This window comes from Cynara cardunculus (genome assembly GCF_001531365.2).
Source record: "Cynara cardunculus var. scolymus isolate 2C chromosome LG 11, CcrdV1, whole genome shotgun sequence".
Classification (NCBI taxonomy): Eukaryota; Viridiplantae; Streptophyta; class Magnoliopsida; order Asterales; family Asteraceae; genus Cynara; species Cynara cardunculus.
This window is the reverse complement of record NC_037538.1, coordinates 13,549,413-13,563,974: the sequence shown is the minus strand read 5'-3', so window position 1 is coordinate 13,563,974 and position 14,562 is coordinate 13,549,413. Positions and strand designations below refer to the sequence as shown.

Genomic DNA, 14,562 nt, shown 5'->3' with positions numbered 1-14,562 from the left:
CCTTTGCAATCAATAAAGTTTGCCAGTTCATGCATGCTCCGACTGAAAATCATTGGGCCGGAGTAAAACGGATCTTACGTTACCTCAAGGGCACCATCAATTTGGGTTTGTGGATTCGTCACAACACGGGCTATCAACTTCAAGCCTTTTCTGATTCTCATTGGAACCAAAATCTTCAAGCTTACTCAGACTCTGACTGGGCTGGTTGCCCAATCGATCGTCGATCCACGGGGGGATATGCTATCTACTTAGGCTTGAATCTTATTTCTTGGTCTGCTCGCTAGCAGAAAACTGTCTCTCGATCTTCAACAGAGTCCGAGTATAAGGCCATTGCAGATATTGTTGCTGAGTTGATTTGGCTGAAGTCTCTTCTTCAGGAACTTGGATTAAATAGCAAGGCTCCTACTCTTTGGTGTGATAATCTTGGCGCAACATATCTCACAGCTAATCCCGTCTTTCATGCTCGTACCAAGCATGTTGAAGTAGACTATAACTTTGTTCGTGAACAAGTTACTCAAGGGAAACTAATTGTCAAGTTCATCTCTACAGACGACCAAATTGCTGATATTTTTACAAAGCCCTTGCCTTCTCAGAAGTTTGAGTTTCTACGGTCCAAGTTGCAGATTGCTAGCCGCGCTGAACTTGCGGGGGAATGTTAGACTAAGTCAACTAGTCTAGTTTATATTATTAATATTGTCTAGGGTCCAAAGTGTAATTAGTTTTACCTATATAAGGTGTATCACATTATTATTATTTTTCAATCAATACAATCAATATCAAGTTTTATACCTAGTTTGATTGGGAATTATAGCAGTATGATATGAAAAATGCATTTCAACATGGTGAATGAGAAAAAAAGGATTATATGAGTACCACCAAGATTCAATGATAGTGATGAACAAAGGGTAAACAAACTGAAGAAAGCATTGTATGGGCTAAAACAGTCCCCATAGGCTTGGTTTAGCTAATTTGCTGAGATCTAACGGTTACATACAACGTCGAGGTATCATACATTGTTAATCAAACACATTGCTTGAAAGGGAGTCACAACCAATTAGGCAATTAGTGTGATATATTTCCTTTTTCACTGTTGTGTGTTGGGTATACAACAACATTGCATTGTCGAATTTATTACATAGAAGAATTCATTCATTTCTCTTCAATATCCACTGGAAAAAAAAGATGCCAAATCTTTTCAATCGTATAAGATTTGGTCGGGCAACGACTACAAAAGGTCATATGGAACTAAAATTTCTGCAATAATTTTTCTTTTATGAAAAGTGGGTTTCTTTTCTTGCAACCCTTATAACATTGTCATATAACTAAATAGAAAAGACAAAATATAAGAAATAGACACATTCAACCGCGGCACAACTAGCCTTCCGATTATAATGAGATTGTAAACTTCAAACTGAACCATATTCCTAGCAATAGAGTCTACAATGCACTCAACAGACAATCGACCCAAGAGATAAAGGCATCAGATGTATATACAGTCTCATTAGATTCTTCACACAACCTTGCTTGCAAATATTTAGTGTGTTTGGCATTCAGAAATCTTTGCCCACAAAGTACTTGTGAAGGAATGTTTGGTTTAAGGACAAGTGTTTTGTGGACATTAAAATAATATGGGACATCAATGAGAGCATGTAAAACAAGACTTATGTCCATGTTTTTAATGATAAAGAAGATGCTATCAAATAACAAAGTTGGATAAGGTAGTTGCTTGCCTTGATTATAGAATCACTCATCAGTAGCTCTTCTGCCAGTACCTCAAATTCTGATACAGCATAATGCGCTAACCCAAAGGTCAAGATACCTCCATCCAGGACGCTAATTTGCCCTTGAACCTAATGAAGCATCATAATAGATAAATGGCATGATCACACATACAATATGAATGTAGCTCCTTAAGAAAATTAAAATTCAAAGAAGAAAAAACAGAAAATAAACTACTCCGTATTACAAAATGAAAAGTGTTAAGCATCTTCTAACCAAAATTAGACAAGTCATGCCAAGAATTTTTCTCAAGCCACAAGGCGCATCACTAAAGTAAAGATGTGTAGTACATTATCATAGTTGTTTGATATTCCACTTTTAGAAAGAGCTTAACTATCTTTTCCAACCCTTCACCATCACCATTGATGTCTTACCTAAACAGGAAGAGCGCAGAACAGAATAAAAATGAAGCCTTTAACATCTTAAAAGAGTCTCATAGCATAATGCATGTTGAGGTCTGAGACGGTGTTTGTAAACAATCAAAATGTAAGGATAAGTCATAATTTAACAACACAATGAGAGAAGACGGTGCAAAACAGATATAACTGGCTCATGCTACACAATACAATTACACAAGACACATATCTGTGTGTGTTTGTGTGTATGTATTATCCAAATATGAACACCAACACATGAATGAACAACTTTGAACATAAAACCACTTAAACCACAAGAGCATGCAACAAATACGGATACACTGCATAATTTACCAAAGCCTTAAAGGGAATAGATTTCAAGTAGAATTATCGGATAAAATTTGAGTGAAAATAAAATATAAAGAAATGGGTAAATTGCATGAAAATGTAACGTACTTTCATTTGATTCCTATTTTATGAATGTACTTTTAAAACATTCATTTTGGTACTTGAGATGTAACATCTAAAACTTTTAAGTACCTGATTAACCGGTTTAACCATTTACCATGATGATGTGGCAGATGATATGGCTTTTTTTTACGTAAAATTGGTTTTAATTTTTATTAGATTTTTAGTAATTGCATTTTAGATTTTAAAAACATACACAAGAACATGAATAGCATGAACATTCAACCACATACACAATTAGTTTTAAAAGAACAAATTCACAATCACCACCGTCCTATTAATGGAGTCTTTGTCATTCGTTTTGTTTCTTCTATTCTTCTTCTCATTTTGGAGCTCATCATGCTTGCAACCTTGGCCAAAGCTTGAAACGTCTTCGCCGGAATCGAGATACCAAATTATTCAAGCTTTAATGGGGTCTCATCATCTTCTTCTTTAGATCGCCGGAGAAAACCGAAACATCATGAAAGATTTTGCCACCGAGACTTCTTCTCGACGGTATCATGATGATTATAAGGGTTGAAGTGGGTTTCGTATACTCGTTCACAATGGTTTAAGATGACTAGAGGGTCAAGATGATACATTGGCAGGGAACATAGGTTGGAGATTAGGGTCTTGAAGATGGTTTGTTGTTAACTTTTTTAAGGCAAATTTCACAAATAAAATTCTAGTAAAAAGTTAAAATGAAATTTATATAAATAAAAAGTTTCACTTTTGTTTATTAGCTTACTAATATTTGTTTACTGTTTATAGTTGATAATTTTGTTTAAAAAAAAACTTTTACATTCTTTAGAATTATCTTTCCATTAAGAAAATCTCACACAAATCATTTTAAAAAATATAAGTTCTAAAAACTAAAAAAATAATTGTCAATTTTTTGTTTACTAAAAAACATTTACAATCTGTAAAAACATAATGACATGGATTTTTTTTGTCTTCCATACAGAATTTACAAAATATACATTTGAAAAATAATGATATGGAATAATTTTGTTTAGTTGGCATTTCAGATATAAAATAATTAATGACACGTCAGTAATAACCTGATCCTAATCAGCATTTTCATGTCCTTAGGTAAATCAGGTACCTAAATGTTTGAGATGTTTCATCTCAGGTACCAAAATGATGGTTTTCAAAGTACATTACCCAAAATAGGAATGATAATAAAGTATGTTTAACATTTTCATGCAATTTGCCCTAAAGAAATTTCTCTTTACCAACTTCAGAAACAAGGACAGTTTACTCAAGAAAGTATGAAGCATGAATGTTAGGCATCTAATGTGCATTGAGGTAACCGCAATGAACATGCCGCGCTAAATAATTTTTTATCAAATAAAACAGAGCTGAATATATAACGAATTGCTAAAATTAACCTATATTTCACTGACCTGGACACGACTCCAAAGCAGGGGGACAGAAACCTTCGCAAAACTTTGAATAAAAATATTTGTCATAAGAGGCTGATATGCGACCTCCATAAAAAGTGTGTCTGTGTCAGTTGTCATGTTGAAATTATCAATTGTAAGGCTCCGGGTTACAACATCATAAAAAGTTCCTGCAGCACCCGAATTTGACGGACAGCCTAGACTATTACCACCTGCAATAATTAATATGAGACTTGAGTCATGTTGCACAAGTCAAATATAATTTAGTTCAAACTTCATTTCAGTAAGACGAATAATATGTCCCTGAATACTGGAATACCACATACCGGTTACCAAGGCTGCATACACATTAAGCCAAAAACATGATGAAATTAGCCACACTGGCTGAAACTTAGCGTTATTTATCTGTTTTCAACTTGACATTTTGTCTATGACATTCAATAGAATGTAAAAGAAGTTCATTTGTTAATGTTTATAAATATATGCAAGCTTGTGGAATTATTGTGTTTGACACTTCCATGTTGAAGATATAGGAGAATACTCATAAAATTTTATCTCAATGAACAGTCATTGACATAATTACTGAGTCCTTGTTTAGCATATACATGAAGCTTGAGTTATGTATATATTCATACATGTTTCTACGTGTGCATATGGGTCGTATGAGACCACCTAACCATTGACAACCCTGCCTAGAAAATTCATCTTCCTATGCTACACAAATGCCCAATACGTTGAATAGGATATTAACCCATCATGCATTATTGCTTGAAGAGGAATTGCCCACTTAAGATGGATTTTGCATTTAAATTACAGGAATGGATCTCAATGACAGTATTGTTTTTGCAATGCCTAAAAGAGGGAAATCAAGCATGCAAATTAAAAAAAATGAAAGGTTAATTATGAGGGTAGAAAGGAGGTCAGGTTTATGGAGACCATGGGGATGGGCATAAAAGAGAAGGGGTTAGTTAAGATCTTTCTCGTTACCCCTACAACAAATGGTAAGTTGCATTTATGGGTCAAGGATTTGGGGATCTAAGGTTTACTTCTTGGCAATTGAAGATCCAAAATTGCAACTCATTATCAGTTTGGGCTTTAACTCTTTTCAACAATATATGGTTTTCAGGGATTCTCAAGTGGACTTCCTTGCCTAAAAATAAAATCACACAAACCCAGTATATCCCACATAGAAGTAAAGTCTTGGCAGGTAAGATGTACACAGACTTTACAGACTTTTCCTCTACCTAAGAGGTAGAGAGGCTGTTTTACGAGAAGACCCCCTGCTTGAGGAAAAGATTTGGGAAGCTTATCTAGACGCCACAGTTATACAGAAAATTTTTAAGGGGGATTTAAAAAGATTGAAAACAGCCCGAATGAAATGAAAAGAAGAACTTGAAGGAGAGCCAAAAAACGAGAGGGAAATCAAGTGGACTTCCTTACCTAAGGGTCCTAAACTGAAAAACTTTGCTTGTTTTAGCAACTATGCTTCTTCGCCCTCTACATTATGTCACCATCACTCGACAATTTACAAATACATTGCTGGAGCTTCCAATCCTAACTCATTCATCCATCGAACTTCAAGCCAAAGCCAACTTCACTGCTTCTAGCTCACCCTAACCTCCCCCCCCCCCCCCCAAGGAAAAAACCCCATTGCAGCATAGCCATCAAAGAAGCCCTTAGGGTCACTTGAGAATGTAGAAATACGTGGCAGGAGAGTTCCAATCCTAACTTATCCGTTCATTAAACTTCAAGCTAAGGCAGCTTAACCACTTCTAGTCTATGCTAGTACTCCTACGCCCCACCTTTGTAACTTGTTATCTTCTAACCTAACAGGCAAAGATTTGCCTCCATGGAAAGGATGATATTAGGATCAATGTAGTCTATGGCTCTATGCCAGTACTCCTACAACCCACCGCTCATTGCATCATGGCCACCAAAGAAGGCACATTGGGGTAAGTATAACAAAGTTGATAAGATGGAAGAAGAATGTTGGCATAAGTTGGTGTAGACGACATTTTATATATATCATAATTTTCATCACCACCTTCCTCTCTTTCCTGACCCAACAGATTCAACGTGTTACCACTTCTGTTGATCCGAATAAACTATGATTTCATAATAAACAAATTTTGACACACAAAGTACAAAAAATATTCATTTTCCCTTCCATATACACATATAAAGAGGAATTATCGTTTTAGATTTCTTCTTTCCTACTGTTCCCATTTTTCTAATTTGGTGAGATGCAAATGCAGAATAAAAAAGGTATAGTTTTATGTTCTGTATCACTTGTCAAAGATGACGAACACGATGGGGAACAGAAAGATCTCAACTTTTGGAATCCTAAGGTTATGAAATGATATAAGCTCAGCGCCCTCTTGTAAAATAAGTGGCATAACACAACTAAAATGTTATCTTCCAAGTCTAAGATGATTCATCAACTGAAACTGCTAACAGCATGCCATTTTGATCATCAATAAATAAACCTTGGAGCGCAAATGCAGCAGTCCCCGAAACTCTAGCCATAAACTACTATTAGCTCAAAAACAGAGTCCAACCCGAACCAAAGAAAGAAGTGAAGGAAAAATACAAGCACCTGCAAATTAAAGGTCATGATGTACTCGAACTATAAAATTAGAACACAAGGATGCAACAATCCTACCATGGACGAAGATTTTAGGCTCTTCATGCCTGCTAAACACATCCGCAGAAATTCTTCCTCCACCCCCACCACCAAAACCGTCACCTCCACAAGCGCTTATATTACCACTTCCAATCCTGCACATATGAATAAGATCAATTTCAGTCAGATTGTATTACATACATTTGATACCTCAAACGTCAACGCAATTAAAAGAATTACACCAAGCAAAAGAGGCACGATTAACATTATTAAACTGTCATGTGAAATGAATATTATAATCCCACGGCCACAGACTAGCCCCATCAAATTTGCATGCTTAGCAAAGAAGCCTAATAGAGTTTTGACTTTTACAATTTACCTTTTTCATTATATCAAAAAAAAAAAAAAGTGGAGAAAGTTTTTTATGCAAAAATCTCCGCTTAGGGTAGCTTAATCAATTGCTAGGAGGCAAGTGTTCCCTTACCGCTTTGCTTACCAACCAACCAATGAATTAACTGTTGCAAAAGATTAGGCAGGATCAATAAGTCAAGTGGTCTTGTACCTTCAAAATATATTGTGGTCCAAACTAAAAATCAGCTTCTAATATTTTGTACCCTGCATACTTTGGGGCTCATTAGAAACAAGAATGCATGGTTATGACATTCATAAGTTCACATAATTTAGAGATAAACATGTGTAACATCTATGGAATGTATGTGTGGAATAATAAAAGAAATAATTGAGAAAGAATATCAATAATGTTTAGTGTTAGTTTTTCAATTTATAATTGTATATCATCATAACCAATGATGTGTTAATATTATGTATCTTTTTATAAAACATAAAGATGCATTGTTGCTTTTTGCAACGGACTACCAAGAAATGATCAAGTAATCCTACTTTTATCCAAATACAGGTGTAATGGCATTTTATATTTTTTTGGATTTACGAAAATGGCAAGCACCTTGCTCTACTGCCCCATGTCATGGCTTTTTTGAAGTTGGTGCCACGTTTGCAAGCCTTGTACCTACAAACTCCAAAAGGAAAATTCCCAGGGCACTACTAGAAAGTCTATCACCAAATGTGATTTCCATTACATACCCTTTTCTAGAAGATCTGTGAAAGGGACCCAAGTGCCAGTTTACTTCAAAAAGCAGAACTTGAATATGATAACACACTTGGAAGGGTGTTTTAATCTATTTTTATAGTATATAATTACTATACAGTTAGATGTTTCTTCAAATTTGCAATTTACTTTTTTGGGGAACAATAAAAGCATCATCCATCAAACGAAGTAGATAACATAGGGGTTATAGCAGGAGAAAAGTTTTAGCTTTGGATTGCTTGACCAAAATTTTACTTGTATTGCAATATAACCGCGATAATAAAAGGTTCTTCTCCATCAACAAAACGAAGATGACACAAAACTTGCCAACCTGCCTGCTTTGACTAGCCTTTTGTCATGACCAACCATACAAAGAAAAAGACACATGCAACAAAGTCGTCAAGATATCAAACATAATATAACCATGTGGAAAACATATGTTGCATACTTGATGAAAATTGAACTCTTCCCTAGGGAGTTGGTTACTTTATAAATGAATACAAACATCAATTCTAATACATCATTATTAAGGTAATTAAATAAACAAACAAAAAAACCGCAATTGATATTCTACTCTAGAACATAACATCCATCTAGAGAAGGTAACATCAGATTTCTAATGTTACTAAAATGATTGTTTAATTGCCAACAAAATTTCAGTCAAAAGTTCTACTAAAAGCTTATTAATGTAGATAGATACAATCGTGCAAGCTAGGAGAGGATGAAGTTATAAACATGAAGGTTTAGAAGATGGTTTCTTCAGTAATGAGGTTTAACTTGGTTATGTATACCGATCTATAAGACTATAACTACATCTCCATTAAAGCAATAGTGATTTATCATGGCGATAAAAAAAAATCGGAGGTGTTATTTGGGACATCCAGTAACTGATTTAAACAAGCGCACCAGTAAAAGGAAAAAAAAAAACCAACTTTTTCCAGTTTATTGCAACATCATCTAGAAAAAAGAGTGCTCCAAAAAGAATTGAAAAAGGATCTCCACATAAATGCACACAGCCTTTCTAACTCAAAATTCCATATTTGATCATTCAGAACCAAAGTGGTGCATGAGGACACGAGAAAAATATCTTATATCATAGGCATTTGAAAGAGAAGGGATGAATTACTACTAGCTAACTTCCCATTTACGAGTAATTACAAAAAAAGCAAATTCACAAATATCATCCTTGTCTAAAACTCTTCTACTCGATATTGTATTCTACAACTATCTAATCTTCTTCAATCTTTCCCAATCTATGCTAAATCATAAAACCTTACCAAACATTTCAAGCTTAGAAATCACAAGTGCTTTGGGCTTCAACAGTGTATTATATCCACTTCACCTCTTTGAAGTTGCTAAAAAATAACGTCTAGAAAATTGATGATTGGAGGAGGATGATTATAATGATAAAGAACTGCTTCTAGTTCACAATGTATGAGCCCGTTGTATTTTAAGTTATTGTGTGGCTCACAAAACCAAGTAAGGATATTGAGAAAGTTTCACTGCTCCCATGGTCATGTTAGTGGTCATAGTTTCTGAGAGTCTAGTGTACAAAGTTCCAATGATGAACCCTACAAGCATATAGGCAGTTCCATTTTGTTGAAAGCAAATGGTTTCCAAACCCTTCACATTAAGTATGCATTGCTAAATGGAAATTCGATAATCTATATGTTTGCAAAGTAAATAGCAAGAAAAAAGAACACATCTTATACATGCAATCTACATAACCTAGATATTATTAGAAGAATTCAATAAAAGTGAAGAAATTACATCTTATAAGCCTGGATGAAGATGCTGCCACCTGAACCACCTCCGCCCCTCACACTCCCATCTCCACCTTCAGCTAATAAACTACCATCCATCTCAATATGACTCTTAACCACAAGTTTTATCCTCCCACCACCACCGCCACCGTAATCCACCTCCTTACTTGTAGTCCCACCTTTACTTCCGTAGCTCCATGGCATCTGTAAAGTCGACCATGAATATGCATCGCCTCCCCATACATCATCCGGAAGCTTCTTGTCATCCATCAAACACGCGGCTCCTCTTCCTCCATAACCTCCACCAGCCCCATCAAGCCCTTGAGGGGTCCCACTAGTTTGCTCCGGCGGATCACCAGCTAAACCAGTGGTATTCACAAGAGACCCATTCGCAAAACTTGCATTTGCAGCCTCAAGCTCAAACGAACCAACAAAAATCTGCGCGTTTTCGCCTAAACTAAAGTCACCTGCAACGTTTATGCCAAGTTCGCACCCTGGAACAACCGAACAACTGACAGTCACATTAGGAAGGATAAAAAAGTTTCCCTTCCCTGCTATATACATACTTTGGGTTAAATTCAAACTATCAACTACCTCACAAGTAGTATCTAACGACCCAACCCCGCCAAGGTCATCCTCACAAGTCGCCGACGGCGGATGCGGCGGTGGCGGCGGCGGCACAGGCGGCGAGTAATCATGATGAAAAAGGCTTATAAACCCGTCATCATTCTCTCCTAAATTACCGTCATAACCTTCCCCATCATCCATACCCAATCCCCAACTGAACTGGATAGTGTCTTTTACGACCGCCACGAACAAAAACATTACGATTATCGAAAAGATATGCCTCTCCATTGCCAGATAGTTGAAGATGATGCGTCATTACATCAATTGCATCGGAGATGTGCAACAAAAGGAAACAACACAAAACCACTCAAACTCCCACTATAAGAATCCAAACTAGATGAACTAAATCAATAACATGATCATCCGCTGCATAATTATAATCAAGAAACGGGAATTTATGATTATGAAAAAGGGATTATGCGAAAACCCTAGAGAATGGTTTTGTTCCAAAAGGAGGTTTGTGTGTGTGTGAGACTATGTGTGTTTGGTAGGCAAAAAAGCAGTTAAATTCCTCAAGAAAGCTGAATCTCTTTTTGACAGAGCAACTACTTCTAATTTAAATGCATTATTGCCTTAGAGACTTGTTTTGTATGCATTAAAATACGTACATAACTCTGAAATCATCAATTTAAACTCTGGAAAATGATAATGGCCATAAGGTGACGTCTTCAAGTCAAAAGCACCAACAACTCTCTTGTTTAAAATTCCAAGTTATGATGATTTACACGTGATTTGCACGTGGAAATGCAATAAACTTTTCTATTTTAGGAGTATTTTAATTTCGATATTTATATTTATCAATAACAATTTTTAAAAATATATATATTTTAATTTATACAAACAAATTAATTCATACAAACTTTTTTATCCATACATGCCCTTTATTAAAACCAACCTATAAAAATATATAATATTACTAAGAGGTCATTTACCAAACGCTTACTTCGGTAAGTGAACACCAAATCACATTATCCTACCGGATGAATATGGTAAGGATCAATAATCTTACTCAATAAGAGCGAGACAAGAACCAAGAGTTTTACCCAGTAAGTGAGGGTAACGACTCTTACCATGGTAAACATTTACCGGGTACATTATTGCATACGATACCTTTTTGGTGTACTAAAATCTTATCCGATAAGTAAATGATAGTGTTAAATTTTACCGATAAACACTTACAGGGTAAATGTTTGGTAAACGACCCCTAAGATCGATAATTTAATGAGATTTACAGGATTTTTTTGGTTTGGTTTATTTTAATTTGGTTGGTAAAATTTCTTTTTTTTATAATTAAAAATAAAATGGTTATTTTATTTATAATAATTATATATGATTTATTTTAAGTCCGACAAAGTGATAAAATTTGAATATGATGGAAAATAAGATATGTCGTGAATCAAAAAGCAGTGGTTAGGTGGGGAATTTAAAATCTGGTTACTTGTGTGATACATATTAGCCAACTGGCGTATGGCGGTACACGTGGGGGTAAATATGTCAAACCTAAAATACACGTGTTTATCGATACTACGTATTTTGGGTTGAATTTTAATAAAAATTAAAATAATAAACTTGGATTTTTAATTTGTAATATTTTTCGTGTTCTAATTATTATAAATTAGTTGTAATTGATGAAATGAAGAAATATTTTAATATTATTTTAAGGATTTTGAGTCCGACTGGTTTTTCTAAAATAAAAATTAAAATGGAGAAAAAACTTTTTTATATTTTTAAAAGTACAAATTCCATGAGAAAATAAAATACTTTAACTTGAATAACATACTTTTAAAACTTTTATTTTGGTACCAAAGGTATAAAGTTTAAACATTTAAGTATCCAGATCAATTCTTATATTAAACACGATTCATAAATGGGTTTAAGATTAAAGATGATTAAGGTTCCAGATAATTTCTTACTCTTCTTATTTTAACTTTACTTCTCACACGATCTTTTGCCTTAAAAACGATGCTATATTTTTTATTTTTTATTTTAACTAATATAATTTCTCAATTATATAATTATATTTTGTAATCATTATAATTTCTATTAATTCAAATCACAAATGGTATTAATTGTTTGTTAAATGGGTGTTTATGGTTTAACAAGTGACTTATAATCATAACTAACACTTGAATTTATTATTTTATTGTCATAAATAATATTTTTACTTAAACATAACCAAAAATTACAAGAATCTCCAATCCATCATTGAAAACATTAAAGAGAAGGTGATTTCAATTCCAACTCATCATTGTAACATTAAAAATAAATAAACCAAAAAAAAATGTTTTGTATATTTTTAGAGATAAAAAATGTTGGCCTCTTTGTAAAATATTAATATTATATTGAGTTTTTATAATTATATATATATAACTTTATTTTTCACTAGAACCCATATATATATTAGGTTCAAACCCGTGTATTACACGGGGTAATTTAAAGAAAATAAATCATGTCAAGAAACGTATCTTATATATATGAATGATCATTGAAGTAACGTTGAAGTTGAATGTAGTGTGTTGAAGCAAAGTTGTTGTGCATAGAGCTAGATCTGCTTCGTAATCGAAGATCCAGAGCTTCTCTGTATTGAAGGACCAGAGCTTTGTATGAAAGGACCAGAGCCTCTATATCAAAGGACCAAAGCTCTGTATTGGATCATTATACGTTCTCGACCAAAAGCTAACACGTTGAACCAGAAGTTGCTCGATAGATCTGTGTGTCTATGCTAAATCGATCATATCTCATGTGTATGAGCTCCAGAAAAGTTGAATCCAGTCTCTATTGACAGCTAACACACTGATCTACGATGTTCATGTTTTGAGTTTTCCCAAACTCCAAATATTTCATGACCAGAAACATCGTAGAGGCTAGTGCAATGTTCGTTCAACCAGAGCCTCAGGTTAATCTATCCAGAGCCTCTAGGTCAAGAAAATGTTACAAGCCTAAGTATAAGTTTTATATATTATCTATCTCTGAATTGTGCTTACAAGACTAAGTCTTTCAGACTTGTCTTCAAAGTCTGAAGACCTTGAGTTCAAAGCTCAGATACAGAGCTCGGACATATAACTCATATACATAACACTTCAGAGTTCAGACTTTTAAGTCTGAAAATGAAGACTTCATAGTAGGATCCTGTTTCCCACTTCATGATCTTCTTCTTCTCTCAATTACTGTGAAGAATGACTCTTCAGACTTGAATTTGAAAACAAAACTATATCAATAATTAGTTAAAATGAATTTAACTCTATAATAAAATTGAATTTAAAAATGAAACTATATTGATAAATTGAATTTAAACTTATAAATAAATCTTTTTTTTTTCGGGAATCAGGTACCACATGAATTAATTAACCCAATAGTAAAATCAATTGCATCATAAATTAGTGGGATTGATTGAATAAGAGAACATGTGTCAATCAAATGAGTCTAATTGAACTGCTAATGTAAATTATGTCTAGATATGTGTTTAGACGGAAAAACACTAAAATCAGCTCACTATAAGATAACATATGTCACGCCAACTACTTATTTATTATAAGCATATATATATATATTGATCAAGGATTGGGTTCATGTGAGACCAGTCTGTTTTCATGAGACACGTGAGACTATTTTTTTTTACACTTAAAACTTAACAACAAAACGTTGTGAATGTAAAAAAAAAAAAAAATCGAACCTTCACAGCAAAAAAACTGTAAAGGTTACCTTCATAGCGTTTGCTGTGAAGTTTCAAGTGTAAAAAACCGGTTTCACTAGTTTCACGAAAGCAGGTTGGTCTCACAGGTCTCCCAAGTCTATTGATTAATAATTTAATATATTAAGTAGTATCTTGTATTTACTTTATAATTCAGTTATTTTTGTGTTTTCAAATTATAAATTATATTGAAAAAATTGAAATTTCGCAAAAATAAAAATATGGTTATTATAATTTTGGTCGACAAAACTTAAACATATAGAAGAAAACATTTGTAAAATCATAAAACATTAAACTAAATGAAATTTCATCAGTAAAATTTTTAAAAACATAATATTAGCTATAGTTTTGTACCAAGATAATAATATAAAACCGAATACAATAACATAGATTCACAGAGGAAAAAAGTATTGGCTGATATAATAACACTGTATATCATTATTTATAATATGATTATAGAAGATGAAATGATGTTAGTGCAACAAACTGACGAAATACTTAAAGTGTCAACTCTAGAAGTTGAGATGGTGAGCGATAACGATGATGGATTTCAAGATTTTATTGTTCGACAAAAAAAGATCAAGGATAAATTTTTTTTTTTGAACAGCAAAAAAAAGGAACACCCAAGGAAGGAGCTTCGGCAATGCCATCACCCCCCCGAGAGCGACCCAAATCTTATTCAAAGAAAAGGCCAGCAACCATACAAAAAGTCTCTAAGGCAGAGACAAGAAGAACCCAAGAAAAAACCAGAAGAAAACCCCTCTAAGC

The 14,562-nt window shown here is 33.9% G+C and overlaps 1 protein-coding gene across 1 annotated transcript in view; it reads right to left on the bottom strand.

The window, feature by feature from the left end:
- Positions 1 to 10,561, bottom strand: part of LOC112521096 — a 44,651-nt gene extending 34,090 nt beyond the window's left edge. The window contains exons 1-4 of the mRNA XM_025129772.1: positions 9,484 to 10,561; positions 6,648 to 6,763; positions 3,989 to 4,197; positions 1,731 to 1,850 (exon numbers count right to left, since the gene is read on the bottom strand). Of these exons, the coding sequence (XP_024985540.1) occupies positions 1,731 to 1,850; positions 3,989 to 4,197; positions 6,648 to 6,763; positions 9,484 to 10,331 (1,293 nt within the window). The 5' untranslated portion in view covers positions 10,332 to 10,561. The remainder of the gene's footprint in view (positions 1 to 1,730; positions 1,851 to 3,988; positions 4,198 to 6,647; positions 6,764 to 9,483) is intronic.
- Between the last annotated feature and the right edge of the window lie 4,001 nt (positions 10,562 to 14,562).